Genomic DNA, 25,720 nt, shown 5'->3' with positions numbered 1-25,720 from the left:
TGGGGACGTGGACGAGAATGTAATCTTGTCCGAGTCACGATTATCAGACGAAAAAAAAAAAAAAAGTTTCCCATTCACTTCTTCCTTTTCCATTTAAGTAGAGAATTCCTTCTATGTTCAAACAGGTCTTCACCTATAAAATAGACATCTCTAATGTATATATATACAGGTCTTCACCTATAAAATAGACATCTCTAATGTATATATAAAAATATATTAATATATTTTCCCATTTATTTATATATTCTTAATTTTTGGTGATTCTTTACCAACTTCTATAAATAAGTAAATTAAAACCAATTATATATAATTTAGAAGAGTTTGAATCTTAATAACTCCAATTATTTTTGGATTGAAGTTCCTTATTTTCTGCAAGTTAGTCAAATTGGTTATGATTCCAAGATTTTTTTATCATGTAATTCATTTAAAACTATTGTAACGCATAACAAATCTAAATCACTTCTAAGCTAACTTACCCAATATTATATTAAACTAATGAAAATAAGAAGTTTTATTTTAACTTAGTTTTTAATTTGTTTTATTTTTATTAATTAACTTAAGATTTTAGTTCATAAAATTTTAAGTTTACATCCCTTTTGATTTTTAAAATTTTAATTAATTTAATAAATATAAAATTAAATTTTATATGATTTCAATATATATATATATATATATATATATTTTGTCTCGTACATCTCTAGATTTCGCGGTTAATTTTTATTAGATTTAGTTGAATTATAAAAAAATTAATAACAACCATTATGATTCTTATCGATTATTTTTGAGATCACTAATGAACGGTGGAGATGAGAGTTTCAAATGAGGAGGAGTTTGATTACGGAGATGGTACTTGGGCTTAATTGGGCTTAAAAGTGAAGGCCTTAATTAGAGTACGGGCCACTTTGGGCCTGAATCTTCTGATATGAAGCAGGCCTAGCAGAAAAATATATTAAATTATTAATTTATATAAAATTAATATCACGCCACAAACATTTTTTTATATTAAAGGCTCAAATAAAATAAATAAATAAAATAAACATAATTTCGGGGTAATTTGTAAACTTGAGCTAAAATTAGAAAGATCAAACTGGAAATTAAAATAAATAAATAATAAATAAAGCTAGGCCCACGTTGAAATTGAATTATGTTTATAATGGACCTACACATACGCCATAACGACCTCGTTTCAAAATTTGAAATTGGAAAACTAGAGCGTTAAAAAACCCGCGCTCCGAAAAATAAAATAAAAATAAAATAAAATAAAAAGCCAAAAAAGTAGAGTTCAGATTTCACGCAATTATTTTCCTCATGGGTCCCACAAAGCTCTTATTTCTTGCGCGCCTTTGAAACCGTGGCATCTGAAATGCTCACGTGGAAGCTCTCCCAAACGACATCGTTTCCATCAACCCACTGCTTGGTACGTCGTCGTTTTCTACCATTCCTTCTTTGTAACAGAAACCGCTCCCCCGCCGAAATGCGCCCCAAACTACCATCCCCATCTGCTAAAGTACAAACCCGAATCTGAGCAAATTCAAAACTTGAAATCGAGGGCAATTCCAACAGAATCGGATTCAACGGAGAAGTTTTGTGTTGAGTTGATCTTCTGTCCTCCTTCTGCTTCATCTTGTTAATCCGAGCTTGAAGTTTTTATATTTATTCGGCTATGGAGGACGAAGAACAGGTACTATCAGTTCAGCATTTTGGTTTTACCATTTGGTTATCTTCATTCACCATGTCAATAACCGGAAATACTATTTCTCTACTGATGCGTGTTTGCTTGTTTGTTTCTGATTCCCGATTTCCGAAATTTGGAAGTCGTGGAATCCTTTTTGTCTTTGTGCTGGAAAACATGGGATTTTTCGTTTTTTGATTCTCTTTGCGTGTTGCAGAAAATGGAGGCGCTCAAGAAGGCTTATGCTGACATAATTCTGAACACGGTGAAGGAGGCAGCGACTCGCGTACTGGTATCCGAGCGCGAAGCTCGTTATCTCCAGCAGGATCTTTCTTCTTTTAAGGATGAGTCGCTCAGGCTGCTCCTTCGCTTGAAGAACATGGTCGATTCTAAGGTAATCTTTTTTAGCACTATCTTCACTTTCGTCTTCTTCTTTCTTGTTCATTCTCAAAAATTTAAAATTCATTAATCGATTATGCTTTTGTAAAGTGCTGTGCATTTGTGAATTTTATCAATGTTTCTTCTGGATACCCTTATTTTATCATCGTGTGTCTCTGATGGTTTGTTAGCCCGCTATGGTTTTTTACACTGTAAGGTCCCACTATGCAGTGATCTGTTATCCATTGATTTATTTGGCTAATTTGTTCATCTGTAAGACAATGGTCTTTACAATTACCAACAGAAAAGGTGTCATTGTTATAAAATACATAAGTTTCTGACTGAATTGTATTCAGAGGAATGCCTTTATCAGGCAGCAACACACTAGAATCTAGCTTCAAACTGATGGAACTAAGAGCCAAATAGTGATATTGTATGGTAATCGCAATGGAATTCGAAGTACGCCAAAATTTTAGCTTAATTAGCTAGATTTGTATTTCTCACTATTGGCTTTGGCAACTCAATTTTCTTCATTTATGATAACTTCTGTGTTTGTGCGTCGCTTGTGAGTTCATTTGAAAATTTGTGGCTACATTTCAGTTTTATGAAGTCTCTGGAACCATTAGTAGAATTAAGTACTTGAAGTTGATGGCATCTAAATGATGAACGTAATTGGATTCTTTTGCATTACCCTTCTCACAATTAAATTTCATACCTTTGGAGTTATCAAACCTACATTCTGATTCAGCAAAACCATCGTTGAAGATGAACTGAAATTTCATGTTTTGTTGATTTTAGTTTATTGCAAATGGCTAGAGTTCTAACCCCTACCTATAGTTCAAGGCTCTTCCCCATTTAAATGTGGTTACCAAAATCAATCACTTCGGGCTAATAGTCTGTGTCAATGAGATTATGACTTTTAATAATTTACATTAGTTTAATTGAAATCTTATACTAATTTCTTATAAGTTATCATTTGTTTCCTTTTCAAAATTATGATTAATGTTGCTTAACAAGTATGTTAAAACAAGTCAAGATTCATAAAGATAATAAGAAATTCGGTGGAGTTTGATGTTTGTTGAAGAATTAAGTTTTCTTTTTCAAGCAAAAAATTTATGATAGTAAGCCTTTACATATATATATATATTTCTTACATCTTTTAATAAGAAACATATGATGTATCATAAACAAATAATAAAAAAAAAAAAAAAAAAAAAAAGGGTTGGGAGTTGAAAGAACCCCACACAAAAGAGAGCTACATAATCAAAGCGACAGTTTCATAGAATTTTAGATTTGCATTTAAACAACTTTCCTCCTAGACTTACACAGGCTAGAGATCCACCTTATCTGGAAGACATATGGCCGTGCCGAAGTCATAAGGTAGCATCAAACCCTTTGAACATAAGGACAATGGAGAAGAATATGATCGAGTGCCCCAGCCTCTTAAAACAAAAGCGGCAGAGACAGAAGGAGATAACCCAACTTGGGAACTCCCCTTGTAACTTTTCAGCAGCATTAAGACTTCTACATTGAAGGGACCAAGTGGAGAATTTCACTTTCTTTGGGACTTTTAACTTCCATCTATAATTCACCAGGGGGTTTTCATCTAGGCTTTCAGCTTGCTATGGTTTATAAAGGCTGACTGGTGTAGATTATTTTATTAAATGCTAGAAGCAACTCACTGGAGTTGTTAACAATGCATTTCAAACACATTGGAAATAGGTGAAAATAGTCCAGATATTTGAATTCTCAAGTTCACTAGTTGCATGCTCTCAGAGTCCATTGATGTGTTTATAAGACTAAAACCGTGGAATAGGAATTTTAAAAAGGCCACTTTTTACCTTGCTTGCATTACGGAAGCATAGCCAATTAGTCCTGGTTTATTATTGTACTGGCCATTTCCAATTTTGCAATGAACTGAATTGATTATCGATCTAACATGGGCAAAAATAGTAGCATTATTATTTTAGTAGCCATTTCTAACTGCTTTTCTTATTTCATCCAAATGAACATAACACTTTCCTTCGCAGATGCGTGAAGCAGAAATTACATCATTATGCCAAAGGAGAAAAGTGGAAGAGCTTGAAGCAAAACTTCATGAGGCGGAGGATGTGATAACAGATCTTAGAATACAGTTGAAAGAGGCACAATTCCAGTTGGAGAAGGAGAAAAAAGACAAAATGCAGCCTTTGGAAGGGATGATTATGAATAAAATTACTCTCTCTAGTCAGTCTATCCTTGAGCCAGATTCTTCCTGTCCTTCCTCATCAGAACTGCAAACAGTGTCTTCTAATTTGAGGAACACGAAGATGGAAAAGATAGCCCATGCAGTACATGATAGTGTGCCAAAGTCTGTCGAACATTCATCTGTTTCTCAAGTGGACATTGTCCACGCTCACGATTCTGACTCTTCCTCCATGGTAGTGAGAACCAAGGAGCGCAGATCATATGGGAAGAGATGCACCCAGAGAATTCGTGCATTAGAAAGGAATTACCTGGATTATAACTTACCTCTAGGTATTGATGTAAAAGATAACCAAGTCCTTGAGGAAAAGGAACCTTTAGTAAAAAAGAAGGCCAAGGAGGAAGGAGGCCTCTCTACCAGAATTGGAAAGACAGATATAGGGAAGAGGGTGCATGGTGCTGTGTTAAAGAGATCTGTAAAGCTCCATACATTAAGAAGGACGTCTCAATTTGGAAAATGTAAAACTGGCTCTTGCAGGTTGCATGGTAGTCAACTAACAAAACCTCATCATCCATCATGCATCATTTCCCTTTGCAGGCCATATTTGAAAGATGATGACGTGAGATCAGATAATAATGAATATTCTGCACCATCTCTGATGGCTGATAGTGGGAATGTGGGAAAAAAATCTTGTTTGCCGGAGGAGCATAAAACTGACAGTTACAGCGGTGCAAGTGGAAATTCTAATGGGAGGCAACCACAAGGGAACATGAAACGTGGGAATTTAAATGGTCACTCGCCTGACCAGCCAATCATTTCTTGTGATAAGTGTTTTTTCCTGTCTCCATGTACGACTTCCACTAATCTAGTTAATGATAACGGGAAATCTGGTGATGATCATTCCAAAACTAAGCATCAGAGCAAGATGAAGAAATTAACCTGCTTGGATCCAGGACTCACATCATCCGGAAGTTATGTCGACTCTACATCAGTGCCTGCTAGTGTTACTGCCAGTGTTAAGGTCAATAGTTCCGAAGTTCTCGAGAATGCAGCAAACAGTAAGAAAGAACTGATGGCATTGACAGTGAAACAGGAAAGTGATGAAATAAGGAATTTGATTTGTCCAAGTTTCAAGTTGAACTCTGAAATAAATCCTAATACGAAATACGGGCAAATATGTGTAGATACGAACTGCTCTCCTTGCCAAGTAGACAAGAAACACCTCAATTGTACAAGACAAAGCAAACGCAAGAGGGAAGCTATGGGCATTTCAGATGAAAATATTTCTCCTGAAAAGAGAAATGGAAAAAGGAGCTTGGGTGAAAAACTAAAATTTGAGCCTCAGTTTGAGAGGACTGACTTGAACAGAGAATCGACAAGGGAGAGTCGACAGCTATCTGAAGTTGCTCGTCAGGTTGGTTACACATTCTCTTTTGCAATTTTGAACGTGTGATGAACTGGCATAAGATGTTGAGATTTTATTTAGAATGGGGAACAAAACTCATAGTTGTTTTAGCCTGCAATATTTTGGATGTTTTACATGGTGAAAACTCATTTTAATGTTCTCTTAGGAACAGATGGCCGACTCCTTAATTGAGTTCAATATTTTCTTCTGGCATTAGCCCAAGTCAGCTTTTTGGTTACGAATGTTAATCATTCTGTTGCTCACTTATGAATTTCAACCAGGAAAAGGAAAACATCTCACTTTATTTTCGTACTGTTTTTAGGAGGTAGTTGGTTCATGGGGTTGGGAACTCTGAGTTTCTATGATTTATTTTAGATTTATGCAAGGAATGAGTTTTAGAAGTTTATTTGTTTAGCTTCTGGGTTTGCATTTATGGAAGCTAGTGTCTAATTCAATACAGTTAGTGGACCAACTAACTAAGTAGGAGATTGGAATAAAAAAATCTACTGACCAAATATAAATTTGTGTACAAAAGGCAATCCAACGGATCCAACACCCTTACCCTAAACACCCCTTGAGAGTTTAGTTTAGTTTTTAACATTCAACTAGAAAAGGTTTGAAACAACTTGTACCATTGAATTCTTTTTCTACTCTTATTTAGTAAGACTCTAGTGCTGGTTAGGTTACTTGCAAATTGCATATACTTGATGAGGTTCTGTCCATATACTCATCATTTGGTTGGTTCAGATCCTAAGTGCTTGGTTACAATTTTCTGTAACTTCCTACTTTTTTTTCCCGCAGCTCATATCTTTGTCTAGAGAAAGATGGTAGTAATAATGGTGATTTCATTTCGGCCCTCAACACAATCAGAACCTGGATATGGTTGGCCATCCAACACGTCGGTTCTCCTCACAGTTCTTCAGAATTTACTTTTCCAAGGAATCCACAGGTTGGTGTTTAGCTTCACATAGTTTGTAGCTTGCTTTCTAATGTTTGGTTTAATTTATTGAAAAAGAAAAAATCAATAACAAAAAGCATCAGGAATATCTTCAGCTTCAATGTAATGATGGTGTGTAATGAAACAAGTAGGGTCATTTTGTGATGATCTATGTAACTCAACATGTTTTGAAGCAAGCATGCCTTCGAATTTTTATTTCTACTTCTTTGAATTTTTGTTCTATCATCATCAACTATGCATTGACATTACACTGCTTTTTTCACTGATGAAAGGTGAGACCTTTTAGTACCAAAATGAAAGAAGTGAGATCTTTTGCAGGTGTTTTTCACTTTCCCAGACACATCGGATTCTTTGTATAGCTTTTTCCACTCTGTTATTTTCTTACAAGATTTGGTTGAGAACGAGATTTCTGATATGATATGAACTTAACAAGGACTATTTTATCTCCAAAATGAAATTTGAAGAAAATTAGAGATATTACACAGAATATTGACAGTGAAATTAGTTGAGGTGCACACAAGATAGCTCACACACTCATCCATATAAAAATTCTTATAATAATGATGTATGCCTTATTGAATTTTTATTGGTCGGAGTCTTTGTTGACATTAATGTTTTATTGATGTTTTTTCTTCCAAGGTGAGGAGCAAAGGAGGAAAACTGATGCTAACACCAAGGAAGACTTGTTTGGTAATGAACAGATACATATCCAAGTCATATTTAATATTCATTATTTTTATTTATAAATTATAAGGGACCAAATATATAGTTAAATTAAGTATTTGTTAGAACACCTTTCAACTTGTTGCGAGAAATGCTCTTTATGTCCTTCCGTTTCATTTTTTTGGTTAAATAGTTTCATTTATTCTATCATTCCTTGGTAATTTCAATGGCCACACACACACACACACACACACACACACACACACACACACACACACACACACACACACACACACACACACACACATTTTTTTAAATAAATCAAATATATATTTTTTGGACACAATTCTTTATATAAAAAAGGCTACTAGAAGTAGGCTCTCTCCTATTCCCAACGAAGCTAAGAACACATGAATTAGGCATCCGAGAAAGACAAGGAATGAGCACGCCAGGACCCAACATGAGCACATCCATTACTTCGATCCTAATTCCTAATCCTATGTTGGAGCAATCATAAACTAAACCCAATAGAAAATATAAAAAAAAAAAAGAAAAGAAAAGGGAGTGAAAGTTGCAGGCTTTAGCATATCTATGTTTTCTTGTCCTCCCCAGCAGCTGCACCTTGTCCCTTTGATATCATTAAAGCCTGCTGCTTCCAACGGTGGTCCACACCCACCCCACACAACCCAACAAATTCAAACCAATTCCTTTCCCACCATATAAACAAACACAGCAGGATTTGAGAGTTCAAATTTTTTAGTAAGAATCGTCAAACATGTGGAGGGCGGAGGAAGGTTGCAGGGAATCGAAGCAAGGAGAGGTTGAAGATAAAGATTGTATAAGCAGAGGTGTGTTGTCAGCTGGAACGGCATTGTTAATGGCAGCTTGTTTGAAGAGAGCTGTGGTTCTGTTCTTCTTGGTTGAGCAATGGCGGATCTGGGTGTTCCTTGCGTTGAATCTCATCCTTGTAACAATCTTCTTCACTTCCAGTCCTGCAAGTTACAGTGAAAGCCAAACCCAAGAGCCGACGAAGAAGAAGAAGATTAGAAGCAGCGAGCCTGAAAAAGTGGAAGAAGTTGAGATCAAACAGCAGGAGATGGATAAAGAAGAGGAATGTGAAGAAGATGAAGAAGAAGAGGAAATTGGGTTGTCGAAAGAGGAGTTGAATGAGAGAGTTGAAGCTTTCATTGTGATGTTCAAGAAGCAATTGATTTCAGATGCGAGAAAAGTGGGAAGTAGACGAACCCCATTGAGCTATAAGACTCAATAGCCAAATTTGGAGGGAAAGACCGAACACTATCTCAGCTATGCCTTAACCTTTCACCTAACCGTTACCCATTTTGCAACAACGAAGGTGGACATTGAAAGACTACCGAAGCCAAATGAAAATGAATCCTTTTCTTTTCCCTTCGGTCTAAGCTTTTGGGATTGGAATGGAGGACGAAAATGAAAATGAAAATGAGGATGTTTTTTAGTTATTTGGCGAGTTTCAAGAGATTAAAAAAAAATGTAACCTTGAAGCATAATTTTGAAATATATAAGCAAATAAGATTTTAGCACTCATCCAAGTTTTTTTGTTCGTATGAATCCTTATCCATATAGGTGCAATATTTTTCTTTGTAATTATAGGTAAAAAGTCGATAACAAAATTCAAAATTCAAAGGTGGAAGTTCTTTTTGTAGAAGGATGGATGGTTGAAAATATAGCAAACTCAACCAACATATTAGCAAATTAGCAAACCTTAGAACTATTTGCAAATCCAGCGAAATTTACTAAAAACTCCTTCTATCACTCCGTTGATAAACTACAAATGGGAGTAAAGTCTATAAGTGATAGAGGTTAAAAATTTCATAGAGAGTTACGTTATTACATCTTCTATTAACGACCATCATCTAACCAGAGATTGGCTCATAACGGTGAAATATTTAAATTTTTGATTAGTTAATATGAGATGAAACTAATATTAACCAAAGATGAGTTGAAAAGAATCTAATGTATTGAGCCCAAAAACATAAGGACAACGGTTATACAAAGTTAAATTTTATCCTTAAAAGAATTTCTAAAGATATGTTTGTTCCTCCCTATCTCTAATATACTTTTTAGTTAATTAATTTTTTTTATTATTTATTTTTAGCAATTTTAAGGAGATAATGATAATGACTATAAGTCAAAACCACAGGATTGGAGGGGGGGGCTTTTACGTAGTATCAGCAATTAATAGGGGGGCGAATGCCACGCTGGCAATCGTTTTTCTGTTGGTTTCTCTAATGTCTTTTTCCGCCCTTTCGTATACAACAATTTCCCCGTACTCTTCTTCCAACAGAAAGTCCAAACCCTAGAGAGAGAGAGAGAGAGAGAGAGAGAGAGAGAAAAACCGTTCTCCAAGGGATTCTAATACTTCTCTTCATACATTAAAATTGATGAGAAAGATGCAGAATTAGAATCGAAGTTTTTGGATTCTGTTCACGGACATTCACGAATGTGTGCGCTATAATGCGGGACTTGATTTGGAGTCCCTGATTTTTGTGAAATCCGTCAAGCCAACCGACTTTTTTTGTGGGATTTGATTTTGCCAAATGATTCTGTGATCTCACATTGAAATTTGTTTTCGATTGGATTCGAATTTGAGAATCTGAATTCCATTCTACGAGAATCGAAGCGGTGGGGGGTTTCATTTGAATCCGTGAATGGTTTCGAATCCAGATCTTGTGTTCTATGCCTGCATTGCAAGAGGAACTGTAATCCTTGCTGAATTGAATCGAGAGCCGAATCTCAATGATTTGGCTTTCAGATGCATCGAGAAAGCTCCTCCTCATCACTCAACCTTCTCTCATACCGTCAGAAACAGAGTGTACACCTTTTTGATCGAAGGTCCCTTCGTTTATTTTGGAATCTTCCATGAGGACCTTTTCAAATCGGAGGTTTGTGGTTTCTTAAACCGCTTAAGGCGAGCTTTCGAGGAGTTCATCGAAAGCGAATTACGCAAGGGTTTCGAGAATTTCACCTCTAATTGCTTTCAATCGCAGTTCGATTCGATTTTCCGGCGTATCCTAACGTCGAATCAGGACCAGACGTCGTCGGGCTTGGATTCAGATAAAAGAAAGAAGACATCGCTTATTTCGAAGTTCTCGAAACCCTGTTGCCTAATGAAGAAGAAGAAGAAAGTGGTTGGAGATGCTAATAGCGAAGAGGGAAAATACGCATCAACTGTGGATGATTCTGTGGATCTGTATGATGATAACAATGGTTTATGCAGTAGAGATATCACATTGCTGATGCAAAAGAATGGTTCATATGAGCGTCAGAAAGCAAAGCAAATATGGCGGAAGCATGTTTGGGTTGTTCTGTCCATCGACTTGTTTGTATGTCTGGTTTTGTTCGCCATATGGCTTTGGGTTTGCAGTGGCTTTCAGTGCATTGAGAGCTGAAATCCTGATGAGTTTTTATGGGTTTCAATCCTTGATTGGCAGAAATGGGCATTGGAGTGATTATCACTGATGGTTAAAACGGAGACGATTGCTTCACCAAGAGCGGTGCCGATGATTCACGTAAGCTTCAAGTTATTTTTTACTTTGCTGGTAAATATTTATGGGTTTCTTGATTTCTTTTCATACACATCATGTACGATTCTCAAAATTGACAAAAACAAATCAGGAGTTCAGTTTATACGAATGAAAATAAAGATAGTCTCTGTTTTGGTCATTTCTCAAACCTTCAATCTGAACATGAAATTGGGATTCTGTCAACGAAGATATCATCTAAACTTGCTTCGAAACGATTCTTGAATGAATGCTTCTTCAGTTCGTGAAAAGTTGTTTTTATTTATTTAAGGATTAAATACATATCAAGTCCTACTGAAACTTGCAATAAAATAAAACATCTCAACATCTCAACATCTCAACATCTCCCATTCGTGTTGGAGATGGGAGTTCATTAAGAATTCACCTATCCACATGTCACTATCACATTATCTCCAAGGGTAGGATGTCATTGTCACATTGTCTTCAAGGGCATTTTAGGAATGAGATATGATTGGATGTTGACTTTGCAATCAATGGAAAATTTATCTGGTTTGTTGAATGATAACGAACAAAAGGTAGGGGTAGCATCGTACGGAAGTTATCATCCATCCTACGGTAAGAAACTATCAAACTACACCCCAACTCTACTTTCAACCTCACATGAACAAGGATTCCGTTACATGGTATAAAAATCGGATCTCGAATCCATAGAACTTCGGAATCTCTGATTACAGTTCCTCCTACCCACAGGGTGTAAGCTTCTTATTGCCCGCACCTCGAGGATTGTCGTCTTTCCAGTCATCCCATGCTCTGGCCTTCTCCTGGGCAGCATCATCGTCTTCGTCATCGGCATCTTCACTTGGCCCTGGTTTTCGAGTGTCGTCCTTATACCATGCGGAGTTTGCTTCTTCTATGAACTTAGCAGTCCTCTCTTGCCATTTGTTCATCATTTCCATCTCCCTCAGCCCTGCGTCCTCGATGCTCATGGTTGGCATCCTTCCACACAAAATTTCAACCCATAAATTAAGTTATCCATGAGTATCATACAACTCCGAATCATAACTTGCTTTCAATGCTTTTCAACTTTCTGGAGGAAAGATATGAATCCTTAGACAAAATTTCAAAAACAAAACTTTTTAAAAACTACATACCTAAAGCCAGGTTGGAAAACCTGGGCAGCCAACCTCTCCCTCTCACTCGTAAGGGGTCCACTTACAAGACTTGCTGGTCCAAATATGAGAGGCTGATGTTTGTGATCATGTGTTTCAGACACATTTGCTCTCCCTTCTAAAACATCTCGAGCAAATGTTGCACAAGTGATTGGTGGCGCTGGTTTTGAATATCTTGCTCTCACGACCCCGTCGCGATGCCAATCTTCTGCTCTTTTCATACGATCATCAAGAATCTCTCTAGATAAGTTCTTGTCCCCATCCTGACATATATAGCAAAGAACAATTGCTCTTAGAATTCTAAGAAGAAAACATAAAAGAGAGTTCATCTATTTGACATATCATGGCTCCGATTAATGATAGAGCGAATGACATAAACAGCATAAAGTCTGGAATGTAGCTTCTTACCTTTTCTTGTATTTCCTTAATGGAAGAGAGCATCTCTTCCTCCTTCTTCAGCATCTCTAGTAGATCGAAAGCCTGAATATATAGCAATCCGGGAAGAGTACACTCTTAGAGAGCAACAACCTGGAGATGTTAAATAATTCTGCATAACTGACCTTGCAGATAGCCAAAGTGATGGTCGTAAGCCAAGCCTACAGCAAAGAAAGAACACAATGTAATTAACAATGACTAAGAAAAAACATAAAAAAGCCTATAGAAAGATTCAAAAGAGGAACAGCAAATGTTCGAAATATTTCACACCCTAGAACAGGCAATGAATGTGACAGAAAATAGAGAGAAATGGAATACTACTGCTATATGATTTTTAAAAAAAACTAACCTCACGTTCTTCCTCTCCATCATCTTCCAGCACATCCTCTCCAGCCTCTATAGGAGCAGACAAAGCAGATGCTTTGCTTGAACGCCCACGGCGCTCTTTTCGCTCCCTTATCTCAAGTAACTTTGACTCAGCAGCCTTTTGACGTTTGAACCTCGCAATCTACAAACAAATATTAAAAAATAAGTTCAAGAATGGAACTGCAGTTCCATCCACAATATTAAGAAACATCTCATATTATGCAAGATTTGATGATTTAAAATCTGTGTCATGACATCAAAACCCAGTCACCCATCATCATCAATAATCGCTCCCCTATCTCGAGCAGAAAAAAATCTCAAAATGCGATGCGGGTATACTTACTTTCCGAGCCCTTCGATCTGCAAGGGAATTTCCTTCAGTAGATGTTTCAAGTTCCTCTTTTGGCACCAGTTCCATAGTTTCACAAAATGCTATGAACTCCTAAATAGATGTCAATTATTTGTATTTTAAAAAGTTAATGATGAAGCCTTAAAATAATAAGATCAAATTTTATTGTTCATCCACACATATTTCTTTTTACCATGAAATATGAGCTTCGGAAATTACTCACATGTAAAATAGTAGACAGCACTAACCTTTAATTTTGCCTGGGAAGCCTTAAGGAGCTCTATCCTGTCATCTTGTGCAATCTTCTCAGTCAACTCAGCAAGATAAAATGGCACCTACAGGAAACAACTATCAGAAATAAAATATATGGCTTTTCTGGTGACTGTAGAAAAGGCCGTTAAAACTATCCATTTCAAAGAAATATCAATCATAAATAACATATTTCGAACCCTATGCGTTCATGAAGTTATAAACGATGGTGAAAATAGATTTGCAAAGAGTTGTCTAGCTTTCTTTCTTACTCCTTCCTTCTTTCTTCATATTTATTTATTTATTTTTATAGAAGACAAAACGTACCCGACAAATAAACCAGTGAAAATCTAGACTACTCGTCTATTAATTGTTCTATCATTAGGAATTAATTGGGTACTTGCTCCCTAAATTTTGGCTTCCACGGGTTACCACTAGCACGTCGATCACTTTCAATGCAAGGTAGTTAAGGTACATAAGCACGAGTAAATGTGGTCACTCCATTTTATGAATTCCTTTGGAAACTTGAGAGGATAGAAGCAAAAGGATAAAAGAGAGTAGCATGAGAGATATTGGGAAGGTTCGGTTGGTATTTACATTGGTCTTGTGATTTCTACTTGTGGGGCACTGTATACTGAAAGCTTCTACGATAAGCAAGTGAATGGGCACGGTGCGTGGCGAAATGAATAGATGCTACTGAAACTTTCCACTCATTATAGCTTAAATAAAACAGAGCATCAATCTTAAGTGCAATGCCAGAAGCCTAAGCAGATTCCTGATCCCCTGTTCCCCCTAATTGTCTAACTTCTTTTCTGTACGAACTATCTCTTTTCTTTTACTCGGTACAACTTCAAGACCGGAGTAAGTAGCCTCATTTGTAGCCAACAAAAGACATGCCTACTAGAGATAGGAAATGAAAAAATAATAATAAGAGTCAAACTAAAATAATCTCCCCAATACTATGATAGGAAATTAAAGAAATATCAGTAAAACTATACCTAATATGAACAGTCTTCTTCGCATATCTAATTAAAAAAGAGGTATAATCTATACCAAATTATCAACCACAAAACCATTTCGATCCCTCCTATATCCTTAATCTTTCATACGCACTGATACGGAAGGACTTTCTAAAGTGTTTTTGAACATTCAGAAACTCAAAGTAGGCCTTCGCTATCGCTGTGGAAGAACTACAAAGTAGCACTTCTTATTTCACAACTACAACGAATCAGCACCACAACAAAGTCTATGCTGATAAGCTCTTCTGATTAAACCGTCGGTCACCATTTTACTAATATAAGTATAATTATGATGAGGTAAACCCTTGAATACAAAAAGCTAAAGAAAAAATTAAAATAAGAACTTACCATAATATATTTCAGATTTCCGGTGCTGATATCCTCTTTAGTCTCGTTAACTGAGAACAAGCCCAACTTCCCAATCATATCCTCGCACTTCCGTAATGCTTCACAACCCTTCCTCACAACATCCTAAATTTCCCAAAACGGAAGAGAAAATAAAAACCACCAAAATACACAAACCCATCGAAGGAATTCAAAGGTACAGTAAGGGTACCTGATCCGACGCAGACTCAGTTACTGCGTCATAAATCTTCCTCGCTTGTTCGAAAATTGACGGAAGAGGCAGCTCCTCCATTTAGTGTAATCTCGAAGAGCAGACCCTAATAACCGCCTAAAAATGGATGGAAGATGAATTCACATGAAAACTCCGGGAATCAGAATTCGAATCCCTAGGTTTTGTCGATGAGAAATTGGAAGGAATCAGTTTTGAGATAGAGAAATGGAAGAACAACGGCGATCGGAGTTCGACTTTTCGAGTCTCCGTTACGGCGTACGGTGATGTCTAGATGTTTAGGATTCGATGTCGACACGTACACAAGAGGTTATAGTGTGGTCTGAGTCCAGATCTTGCCACGTCAATAAATTACAACGATGGTAGAAGCTAGAAGGCTTTTCTCATCACTGGAAACAAGGGTGGGCTTTTAAATTTGGACTGAGCCGTGAGCCCAATGAAGGGAAGTTCCATAAATAATTGGCCCAATAAGAATTTCACGGGTGGGCTCTAAATTTTGGAATGGGCCGAGAGCCCAATAAAGGGAAGATTCTTAAACAGTTGGCCCAATAAGCAATTGTACAGTGGGCTTTAAAATTTGAAACGGACAGAGAGCCCAATGAAGGGAAGATCATTAAAAACAGTTGGCCCAATAAGCAATTATACGGGTGGGCTTTTAACTTTAGAATGGGCCGTGAGCCCAGTGATGGACGATCATAAATAATTGGCCCAATAAGAATTTAACGGGTGGGCTTTTAAGTTTGCAATGGGCCGCGAGCCCAATGACGGGAAAATCCTTAAACAGTTGGCACAATTAGCAATAATACGGGTGAGCTTTTAAATTTGGAATGGGCCGAGCCCAATTAAGGATAGATCATAAATAATTAGCCCAATAAAAATTTCACAAGTGGGCTTTTTAATTTTGATTGGGCCGCGAGACAAATGAAAGGGAAGATCCATAAACAGTTGGCCCAATAAGCAATCATACGGGTGGGCTTTTAAATTTTGAATGGGCCGCGAGACCAATGAAAGGGAAGATCCATAAACAGTTGGCCCAATAAGCAATTATACGGGTGGGCTTTTCAATTTGGAATGGGCCGAGAGCCCAATGACGTGAAGATCCATAAATAATTGGCCCAATGAGATTTTTACGGGTGAGCTCTTAAGTTTGGAATGGGCCGTGAGCCCAATGAAGGGAAGATAACAAATTATTGGCCCAATAAGAATTTCACGGGTGGGCTATTAAGTTGAATGGGCCGCAAGTCCAATGAAGGGAAGATCATAAATAATTGACCCAATAAGAATTTCATGGGTGAGCTTTTCAATTGGAATGGGCCGTGAGCCCAATGAAGGGAAGATCATAAATAATTGGCCCAATAAGATTTCACGGGTGGGCTTTTATGTTTGGATTGGGCTGCGAGCCCAATGAAGCGAAGATCCTTAAACATTCGGCCGAATAAGCAATTATACGGGTGGGCTTTTAAATTTAGAATGGGCCGTGAGCCCAATCAAGAGAGCATCATAAATAATTCGCCCAATAAGAATTTTACGGGTGGGCTTTTAAGTTTGGAATGGGTCGCGAGCCCAATGAAGGGAAGATTCTTAAACAGTTGGCCCAATAAGCATTTGATATAATTGGCACAATAAGCATTTCATACGGGTGGGCTTTTGAATTTGGCGTGGGCTGTGAGCTTTATGAAGGGAAGCTCCATAAATAATTAACCCAATAAGCATTTGATATAATGGGCCCAATAAACATTTCATACGAGTGGGCTTTTATGCGTGGGCCGTGAGCCCAATAAAGGGAAATCCATAAATAATTGGTCCAATAAGCATTTCAAACAACTGAAAGTAACAAGCACAAAGAAAGTTCGCGAAAATAGAAGTCGAAGGCGTTCCGATTGAGAATGATCGATTAGGAAAACTTTCGAACAAAACATAAGATAGGGTTTAAATTGATACACTTTATCCAAATTTAGAACTTAAACTATACCATTATTAGTTTATTTGATATTGAAAGTATAAGATAGGAATAGATTATTATTTAAGAAATTTTCAGAAATTTAATGATATTAATTATTAGTACAAGAAATAACTTTTCTTTTCTTAGTCATCCTATCCTCAAGATCCGTTTCATTCGCATATGATCTCAATTCATTCATACACCCCTCATCGACTTGAGTATCACATTCTTTCACTAGTTTCAACTTGCACATTCTATTACCAAAAAATTTTCAAACGTACATTTTGTTACTAGCTTTTTTCACATGTATACTTATTCTTATTATTCTGAAAGTAAGGTGATTGTCAGGTGCAAGGCTGATGAACTTAAAATAGAAAGAGAATGAACCTGAAGCAGGAATGAAACAACATATGAACCTAATATGAGAGGTGGAAAAGTGAGAGAATTATGCTAAGTACAAAAGAAGAAGCTAGGTAGCACGTCGTGGGGGAATGGCAAGAGGCAAGAGGCAAGAGGCATGAGGCATGAGGCATGATGCATGAGGCATGGGGGGAGGAGGTGGAGGGTGCCTTTTTAAAGCCCTCACTGCCATCGACTTAAAAAAAACTGAGATAAGATAGATTCTTTAGTGCACATAGGAAGAAAGTGGTGGAACCACTTCCTCACTATATCCTTCTCCTTGTTACTGTTCTAAGCCACTTACCCCATATCATTTCTAGGGCCCTCCCCCTCCTCGCTTGCTCTCCATTTTTTTCGTCTTTGTGGAGACCACGCCCTCTAAAGACCTATGGGGAATCTTCGTTCTAGATGGCGATGATGATCGAGACTTCAAAAATCTCTTTCTTTGATTTTTTTTTAATAATATTCTTAATTCGATTCCTGTAATTTATCAAGCTCTGTTATCGTGTTTAAAATTTGTTGCTTGCTACGATCGGAATCTAATCTCTCGACGTAATATCGAAAGTAAATGGTTGAATTTGGGAAGCTTTTAAAATGGGGGGGATGAGAGAATAAAGTAAAGGGAAATATATAGATCCTAAACAAAATCCCATATCCAAAAACATGGAAACAAAAGGAGTGTGCGTGGTTAAATCACTTCATTCTTTATGCTGAGAAATAATATGGCATTGGTAACCAGCTGTGTGGTCCTTATCATATCGACCACATTGTTGAAGATAGTTGTACAAATGTATTATCTTTTCATACTCTCACTTCCCTTCCTTGAAAGCTATTTTTCCTTCACCTCCCACCTCCAACATCTCACATCCATCTTCCCCAAACATATTTAAGTTTTTATATTATTAATAATAAAGTGTAAAGGATGAGAAATGCCGTCAAACAAAATTGGTTTATAACATGTCGACACCCACCCGAGTAAAGGATGTGTACATGAATGAATTGAGTCACATCCCAATGAGAATGATCCCGAGGGTAGTATGGCTAAGAAAGACTTAAAAGAAATAAAAGTTACTATCTACACCAAGGAGATGCACCTTCCATATCTCACATAAAAACTCCATATTTAAACATGCTATACTTGAGCAATTTTATGTTAGGTGACCTCTTACGAATTTTCCTTTAATGTATTTGAGTGAGGACAAAACAGGCTGGCAAGAAATAGGTTATGTGACCATGCCATAGGAAATGTAGAGGGATGTCGAGACCATCAAGTGCCGAATCGCATGGGACGTGACCATACAACGAAAATTATCCTAAATCAAACAGACTAAAAAAGATTGAATCATTGAAAAAAAATATGCATATTATTAATATAGGTAGTAACTATCCATTTTGTAAGAATTTCTTAGCCTTGTCTTACATAGTGACACATTTTAAAAACTTTGAGGCGAAACCAGAAAGAAAAAGCTCAAAGCAGTGGACTTGAGTTGTTATTCAGTCTAAAAATCCTCCTTCATTTGGATGTTGAATTGGGCATGTTGTTCTTCCTTGTGAGGCTTAGTTTTGGATGTTGAATTGGGCATGTTGTTCTTCCTTGTGAGGCTTAGTTGCGCTCATTTCTTGTGCATGCTCGAGTAATTAGCTCGATATTTCTTAGGATAAAAATGTGTTAAATTAAAAAATTTCGAATGAAATATTTAATGACTAAACTTGTAATTTAACTCAATTTGAGCCAAAGATTCGATCCACCAACACTTGGCTACTTTTAAAATGATTAGAACATAATTAAAATCAAACTTTCATAATTGAGAAATGAATATAATTCAACCTGAAAAAAAAAAAAAAAAAAAAAAAAAAAAAAAAAAAAAAAAAAACTTTCATAATAGATCTATGAAGATATGATCCTCATAGCCAAATCCAATCCCTGGGTGGTGGAGTTGTGAGGTTCACGTGAGACTGTCCCTTTGGCTGTTGCTTTCTGCAACCCTGGGGTTTGTTCCTTTGATACTCAAAAAGTCAACACACATGGCTATCCACTTACACCCCCTTCCATTGGCCACCACACCCTTTTCCTCACTTCACTATTTCCCCTCTCAAAACATCAAACTTAAAATCCAATGGGTTCGTTTCCAGATTCAAATGGAGTGGACTCATATCTGTTCTTCCAAATTTAACACCACCCATCCTCCAACAGCCCTTTCGAATAAGGGCTAACCAGATGCCCTTTCCACTTTTCAAATTCTCTCTCTTTTGCTCTCTTTATTTCTTTGATTCCTTCTGTTTTGTGCTCTCATTCATTTCATTTCATGTTTATTATACCCATAATAAGCTTAAGCATTCATTAGTGTACCTAAATTAATTAATGGTAGGGCATGGACATGGACATGGACATGGACATCCACCTCTCTTAGCTACCAAGCTTGTTCTACGTACTGTTCATAACATATTTGTAAAGCAAAAACAAAAGTAAAAAAGTTGGGTTTTTCCCCAAGTAGATCCCTCAATGTTCCTTAAAAATAGATCACAAAGATATTACATGTAATCTTCCATCTCACAACATGAGACCATGTACATTTAATCATCATCTCATAACTCCAAATAAAACTTCCTCTTTTTCTTTTTTGCTTTTCCTTTTCCTTTTTGGGTTCTTTCAAAAAGAAACCAAAGATTAACGCGCCAAACATTGTTCCATAAATAACTTTTAGATGCCTTCACATGTAGGTCTACGCCCCAGCCTAAGGTAACAAAATTGTAATTATATGGAGATTGATAGATTAAATTGGGTTGGTCGAGTTAGTAGTCTAGTTCGACATATCGCCATGTTCGAGTGTAGGCGTTTTGAATTGGTCATGTGGGCTAAGGTCGGGATACACCCTTAAATTCATGTATTAGAGTGGTATTATGTGATAAAACTCTAATGATAAAACGCTAGCAGATAATATCCACTATCGCCTGTTACGTATCGTCGTCCTCAACCTCATAATTTTAAAACACAGTCTACTAGGGAGAGGTTTCCACAATCTTGTAAGGAATGCTTCGTTCTTCTTTCCAACCAATGTGGGATTTCACAATCCGTCTCCCTTGGGAGTTCATCGCATACTACTTGGTGTCCGACTCTTATACCATTTATAACAGCCCAAGTCCACCAATAGCAAATATTGTCCGTTTGATTCATTATGTATCACTGTCAGCCTCACGGTTTTAAAACGCGTCTATTATCCAACCGCCGTGGGTTCTCACAATCCATCCTCTTGGAGGCCAAGCGTCCTCGCGCTTCTAGTAGATTGATACCATTATGTATCGTCGTCAGCCTCATAGTATTAAAACGCGTGTATTATGGGAGGTTTCCACACCTTATAACAGACAAAGCCCACTTGTATTATGGGAGGTTTCCACACAATTGATGTGGGATCTCGTCGAAACTTTGCTATTAATATGAACTCGAACATTTTTTTTTTCTGAAAAAAAAAATCTAAAATCTAAAAGTAAAAGTGAGCATGATCGGAGCAATTATCATACTTTTTTTTGAGGGGAGGCATAGTGGTGAATGTTTTGGTAAATGGAGAAATACATAAATGTTTATTCGAATACTCTAAGATCTATACAGAAAATTATGTTGATTTCACAGTGATGGGATGTTGAAGAGCAAGGAAAGGCAAAGTTGGTTGGCAATATGACATTGGGGGCCAAACCCTGCAGTCCCAACTTCAAAAAAAAAAAAAAAAAAAAAAAAAAAAAAAAAAAAAAAAAAGACCATAAAAAAGGAGAGAAAAAATGTGTGTTTTTAAGAAAGAGAGTGAATTAGGTGCTTCAATATGATCCAATTAAAGTGGGTAGTAGGGTTCTTTATTTCATGCCCTAAGAAAGGAACATGACAATACTTGTGATACAAAATCCACTCATCTTCAACACTCCTAACACCAACAGTTCATGTTCATGTTCATCAAAGTTCTACGTTCGATCTTTATAAATATATTTCATGAATTGATAATTGTTTATGTTCCCCCTCCTTTGTGTGTGTATAAAGAATCATTTGTTAGATAACAGAAGAATGAGAAAAGGGGGGGAAAAAAGAAGCATTTTCTTAGGTCATTTGGCACATTCCTGGCATCTCTCCACCACCATCGATAGAGCAAGAAGATATGAGTTTGCAGATGTTAACATATATTTATTTTGCCCCACGATCATGTGTTGAAAGGTGCTGCTGATTAAACATGCTTTAGAAGGACCCACTAACCGAACTTTTTCTTTCCCATCTTAATGTTGTAAATCATTGTGAAAATGAATTGTATTTGAATGGCCAACCCAAAAATGTGTACACGTTTCTTTCTCTCTACCTATCTACTATCATCATTACAAAGCGATTGATATTAGATAGTATAGTACCTCATGCCAATTCATATTAGAATATGCTAAATGGCTTGATATTTCCTCATAATATCATAGTGTATCAACTTGTTTTGAGTTGTTTCTAGAAATGAAACCCAACACTCAGTTCTAACGAGATATTAAATACTTGATTTGTTTTAGAGACCAAATTTGAGGATAAGGGAGAAGAGAAAATTTTTTAGAAAAGTCTCGGGAACTCAACAAAAAAAAAAAAGGTGAACTCGTAAATTGGTATTGGAAGAGATTAGAGACTACACTAGTAGGTGGCTCGAGTGAATACTTCTATAGAGTATAGAAATGGGTCAAGGTTGATGTCGCGACTCCATAAATCGGTATTGGAAGAGACTTGTGACTACCGTGGTAGTTGACAAGGTAAGTACTTCTATTGGGTGTAGGAATGGGTCAAGGTTGAGGCTGCAACGGCGTAAACCAATCCTAAAAGGGGACTTTGGACTACACACGTAGATGACTCCTGATGGTTGCCAAGAAAAGTTCGTGGAGACCTACTAGGAACTGGATGCGATGAGAGCCTACAAGTAGATTGCTTACCGATTATTTTTTTACTATCTCTTTTTTCCATTTTTTCCCGGTATTGGGGAGCGTTCAAGAGCTAATCAATCATAGAGGGGGTTGTTTCAGAGCGTCAATCCATTTTTTGTATTTAAGTCTTTTATATTTCAATTTGTAATTGTACACGAACTTATATCCACATTTGTAAAAAAAAATTAAACAATACCGTCTTATAATTGAATTTTATTTTATATTTAATTTTGGTAGTGTTGCTTTTATTTCGATTTAAATTTTACATCATTTTCTTATTTTACTTTTATTTTTAATTGTTTCCCCTTTTGTCTTTTTAGTCTCTATCCTGATTTCGAAGCCTCACAATTTGAGTCGTGGTAGAAGACTATCTCCAACACGGATTCTTTTACATCTTTGTTCTGATTCACATATTTCTTAAAATTTTTATAAGAGATCACGAATATAGAATTGCTTTAACATAAAGTGATATAAGAGACAATATTAATTATAGTAATAATAATACGATAATTTTCATAAATCTTAGACGTGTTGTTGTAGTAGTCATATTGAATAATTTGTCGATATCTTGAGATCCAAACACTGAGGAAGCCTATCTTAATTCATGTTGATATAATTTAAGCTTAATTATTGAAGGAAGGACACAAATTCGTTCCACTAAAAACAAATTATGAGTTGCTTACCTGAATTAATGGTATATGAGTCACACTAATTTAAGTTAAATCATGGTTCCGTTTTGATCATTTGGTTTCCGACATTAAATTGCTAATCAACTACCTTAATGTTCCCTTGCCACCATCAAACATCCACTTGACCCATTTGTGTTCGTCCACTAAATACAAACTATATGAGTTGCTTACGTTAATTGATCGTTAATAAATACTTAAAAGAATCATATATGTTGAATGATCTCAGAAATTCTTTTCTAAAAAGTATGTGAGTGAAGACAAAATATGCTGATAATATTCGTTTAAAAATAGTTTTCATTCTTACAAATACTTTAAGACATATGCTAACTAAAACAGACTGAGACAGATATTGTCCACTTTGGCCCGTTATGTATCGTCGTTAGCTTCACGATTTTAGAACGTGTCTGCTAGAGAGAGATTTTCACACTCTTATAAGGAGTACTTCATTCTCCTCCCCAACTTATGTGAGCTCTCACAGTAATATAGTCATTGTCACATAAGAATGTCAAAGTTATAACATGTTGAATCGAGATTCTGATACGAAGTGTAAGAGTAAGATTTACGGTTCTTTTTAATAGCCCTTGGTGATCGTAAGGGGTAAATGGGATTAGATTTGAATAAATGGGTAGGGAACAAAAGAAACTATGTTATTTGAAAGGCAAGTTGAATGATAGGGGGATTTTGAAAATGGGTATAATTGATGAGGGAATAGCTAGCTCAACTCACTTCAGTGGTTGATATGATTAAATTTGGTTGGAGATTCTCTTTTTAAGTGTTGTTTAATACTTTTTAATTTTTTAATTTTTTTTTTTTTTTTTTTGTAGATTTCTTTTTATTTGTGTTGAAAAATATATTTTTAGAAATAAACAAAATATTATGAATATTAAAAATATGATTCATAATTTTGAATCTTCTAAAAAAGAAAAAAGAATATGATAAGTATTTGAACCATTAAATTATACTCGAATTTGCTTATAAAATTATATTACGGAATAGTATTGATTTTATTTTATTGAGAAGATAATTTATCCACGTTCCGATGAAAAAGACCTGCTATATGAAAGAATATATATATAGAGAAAAAAATAAAATGATTTTTTTCTACAAAAAAAAATTAAGTAATTGTTATTTTATAATTGTTCAATTTTTAATTAAAATTTAAGAATTAAAAGAGAAAAAAAGAAGTATTCAAAAGTGTGCTTCTAGAATTCCTAATGCGACTGTGGTGTCAATGTGTTTGTGGAAAATAAGAAAATATGGTTAATAAATTATTAGTAAACAATCTTTATTTTTTCATAAATAAAAATTTTGGAGGGGAAACTATTTTCATGTTTATTAATAGAATTGGGTTTTATTGTTTCTTCCGATGAGTGTGTAAATAATTATTTTAATTTTTAGGTATATGATGAAATTATTGATTAGGTTAAAAACTCGTAAAGCTTCAAAACCCAAATATAAAAAATAGTATTAAAAAAAGGTCAATCAAATTCAAGAAGTCAACTCCCACGAACACCAACCAAAGTTGACTGGAGTCAGCCAACCTCAATTTCACGAGGGTCATTTGGTAGTTGAAAAGGCTAAGATTTGAGTATTGACCACGTAATATGTCAACTTTATAACCGTTTTTTATACTTAAAGGTGTTTCTATAAATTAGAGTTTTATAGAGTAGTTGCTAAAAGTTACCATATTCGAAGAACTCAAATTTTCAACTAAGAAAACGGCTACGGTCATTCTTTTATTAGTAATGTTAAAAATATAAAATGCTAAAGATATATTGTTACCAAATTTTAATTAAAACAACCTATCTAACTTTCACGTAAAAATAATAATAATAATTATTTGAAATATTTATTAGAAAAGGCGTCTTTTCATATTTTTGCTTTGCCATCTATGATTTTAAAGATTTTTCTCTAATCTAAACAAAGTACTTAGGTAATTTTAAAATGATTGAGCGTTTAAATATTTCTACTTAAATTAGGTTTAGCGCTACGTGTAGTGATCATGTAATTAAAATAACAGTAGCAATCATTATGGGTAAGATTAAAAAAAAGTAAAAAAAAAAAAACTTTATTATTATATTTTTGAAAGTGCATTTTGTGTGATTGATATGATTGTGGAATCCCATTAAAGTGGTGATAGAAACACTTTCTTTGCCATATTAATTCCCTTTAGAGATTATACTAATCCACCACAACTCATACACATCTCTTGCTTTTTTTCCCTCAAACCACAAATCCTGATTATAAATGAATCTAGCATCGACTTATAGCTAAGATTGTGTTATTATGACACTCCGAATAAATGAGGGATACATAAATAAATCGAGTTCACATCCAAATGAGAGTAATTATGAAGATATGATAACTTAGAAAAGCTAAAAAAGAAACAAAAGTTACTATTATACAAGCAAGATGCACCTTTTTTTTTCGGTAGCTCAATCATAGAAACTTTAAAATTAAGCGTATTTTACTTAGAACAATTCTATGTTTGGTGACTCCTGAACATATTAATCTGTGGAAACAGTAAAAAAGATTCACGTTAGTCTATAAAGATAGTCTTCACTCTTAACAATATATCATCACAGTCATATTAAAGTTATAAACACATGCAACGGTCACAAATTTATAGAAGCTTGATATGAATGGATAGCCATAAAGTATTCTGTCATCATATGAAAAGTCTATTACTAATAGACGAGGCCAAGACACTAGCATTTACATTTTCAAACCATATTCAATAAATACACCTAAGTCATAGCATCTTTTTTTTTATAATTCATTATCACTACGATTATCTCAAGTCCACATCTAAATAATA

General features: G+C 35.6%; 4 protein-coding genes across 6 annotated transcripts; 3 read left to right on the top strand and 1 right to left on the bottom strand.

Moving 5' to 3' along the window:
• The first annotated feature begins 1,401 nt into the window (after positions 1 to 1,401).
• Positions 1,402 to 7,466, top strand: LOC111787938 (uncharacterized). Of its 2 annotated transcripts, XR_015422599.1 has the most exons (5): positions 1,402 to 1,681; positions 1,890 to 2,066; positions 4,081 to 5,649; positions 6,442 to 6,589; positions 7,238 to 7,466. XR_015422599.1 is itself a non-coding variant. In XM_087127384.1 (4 exons), the coding sequence occupies exons 1-4, from the start codon at positions 1,664 to 1,666 to the stop codon at positions 6,469 to 6,471; spliced, it is 1,794 nt and encodes a 597-aa protein (XP_086983510.1). In that variant the 5' UTR covers positions 1,402 to 1,663; the 3' UTR covers positions 6,472 to 7,202. The 2 variants fall into 2 exon arrangements, 1 of the variants encoding a protein (XP_086983510.1); XM_087127384.1 differs by lacking the exon at positions 7,238 to 7,466 and having other exon boundaries at positions 6,442 to 7,202.
• Positions 7,467 to 7,597: 131 nt separating this feature from the next.
• Positions 7,598 to 8,849, top strand: LOC111777308 (uncharacterized). The gene has a single exon (XM_023656847.2). The coding sequence runs from the start codon at positions 8,037 to 8,039 to the stop codon at positions 8,529 to 8,531; it is 495 nt and encodes a 164-aa protein (XP_023512615.2). The 5' UTR covers positions 7,598 to 8,036; the 3' UTR covers positions 8,532 to 8,849.
• Positions 8,850 to 9,562: 713 nt separating this feature from the next.
• LOC111809666 (phytolongin Phyl2.1) lies at positions 9,563 to 10,963 on the top strand. 2 transcript variants are annotated; one of them, XM_087117428.1, is made up of 2 exons: positions 9,563 to 10,182; positions 10,288 to 10,963. In XM_087117428.1, the coding sequence occupies exons 1-2, from the start codon at positions 9,949 to 9,951 to the stop codon at positions 10,687 to 10,689; spliced, it is 636 nt and encodes a 211-aa protein (XP_086973554.1). In that variant the 5' UTR covers positions 9,563 to 9,948; the 3' UTR covers positions 10,690 to 10,963. The 2 variants fall into 2 exon arrangements, with proteins under 2 accessions (XP_086973554.1, XP_023551813.2); XM_023696045.2 differs by having other exon boundaries at positions 9,564 to 10,963.
• Positions 10,964 to 11,305: 342 nt separating this feature from the next.
• LOC111809657 (PP2A regulatory subunit TAP46) lies at positions 11,306 to 15,237 on the bottom strand. Its single transcript, XM_023696036.2, has 9 exons — positions 14,926 to 15,237; positions 14,718 to 14,840; positions 13,350 to 13,436; positions 13,096 to 13,194; positions 12,736 to 12,894; positions 12,512 to 12,547; positions 12,360 to 12,431; positions 11,934 to 12,214; positions 11,306 to 11,778 (listed from the first exon to the last, which is right to left on the bottom strand). Exons 1-9 carry the CDS (start codon positions 15,004 to 15,006, stop codon positions 11,523 to 11,525), a joined length of 1,194 nt encoding a protein of 397 aa, XP_023551804.2. The 5' UTR covers positions 15,007 to 15,237; the 3' UTR covers positions 11,306 to 11,522.
• Positions 15,238 to 25,720: the final 10,483 nt, after the last annotated feature.

The sequence above is a fragment of the Cucurbita pepo genome, chromosome 1 (assembly GCF_057944985.1).
Source record: "Cucurbita pepo subsp. pepo isolate OVF chromosome 1, ASM5794498v1, whole genome shotgun sequence".
Classification (NCBI taxonomy): Eukaryota; Viridiplantae; Streptophyta; class Magnoliopsida; order Cucurbitales; family Cucurbitaceae; genus Cucurbita; species Cucurbita pepo.
The sequence above is the reverse complement of the archived record's forward strand: the minus strand, read 5'-3'. Positions and strand labels throughout refer to the sequence as shown.